At 52.8% G+C, this 839-nt stretch overlaps 1 protein-coding gene across 1 annotated transcript in view; it reads left to right on the top strand.

The window, feature by feature from the left end:
• The window catches only part of LOC121842373 (exportin-1-like), a 12631-nt gene extending 12398 nt beyond the window's left edge, over positions 1-233 (top strand). The window contains exon 6 of the mRNA XM_042312350.1: positions 1-233. This exon is cut by the window's left edge and continues 42 nt beyond it. Within this exon, the coding sequence (XP_042168284.1) occupies positions 1-192 (192 nt within the window). The 3' untranslated portion in view covers positions 193-233.
• Positions 234-839: the final 606 nt, after the last annotated feature.

Raw genomic sequence — 839 nt, 5'->3', positions numbered from 1 at the left:
GGTAAGGATGATGAGCAGAACTTCATCCAGAACCTCAGCCTGTTCCTCTGCACCTTCCTGAAGGAGCACGGTCAGCTCATCGAGAAGAGGCCCAACCTCCGAGAGACACTGATGGAGGTGAGAAACATACCGCAGCAGTTTCTCCCAAAACGACTCTTTTCTCATTTCCTGAACGCTGCTGGGCTTAGTTGATTCAAGCCCACTGGTTACATCCTGGGACTGGGTGGGACATTGTTATACCCTGGGACTGGGTGGGACATGGTGGAGAAGTAGAGGACATGGTTACATCCTGGGACTGGGTGAGACATTGTTACACCCTGGGACTGGGTGGGACATAGTGGAGAAGTAGAGGACATGGTTACATCCTGGGACATAGTGGAGAAGTAGAGGACATGGTTACATCCTGGGACTGGGTGGGACATGGTGGAGAAGTAGAGGACATGGTTACATCCTGGGACTGGGTGGGACATGGTTACATCCTGGGACTGGGTGGGACATAGTGGAGAAGTAGAGGACATGGTTACATCCTGGGACTGGGTGGGACATAGTGGAGAAGTAGTGGACATGGTTACATCCTGGGACTGGGTGGGACATAGTGGAGAAGTAGAGGACATGGTTACACCCTGGGACTGGGTGGGACATAGTGGAGAAGTAGAAGACATGGTTACATCCTGGGACTGGGTGGGACATAGTGGAGAAGTAGAGGACATGGTTACATCCTGGGACTGGGTGGGACATGGTTACATCCTGGGACTGGGTGGGACATAGTGGAGAAGTAGAGGACATGGTTACATCCTGGGACTGGGTGGGACATGGTTACATCCTGGGACTGGGTGGGA

This window comes from Oncorhynchus tshawytscha, unplaced genomic scaffold (assembly GCF_018296145.1).
Source record: "Oncorhynchus tshawytscha isolate Ot180627B unplaced genomic scaffold, Otsh_v2.0 Un_contig_19120_pilon_pilon, whole genome shotgun sequence".
NCBI lineage: Eukaryota > Metazoa > Chordata > Actinopteri > Salmoniformes > Salmonidae > Oncorhynchus > Oncorhynchus tshawytscha.
The sequence above is the reverse complement of the archived record's forward strand: the minus strand, read 5'-3'. Positions and strand labels throughout refer to the sequence as shown.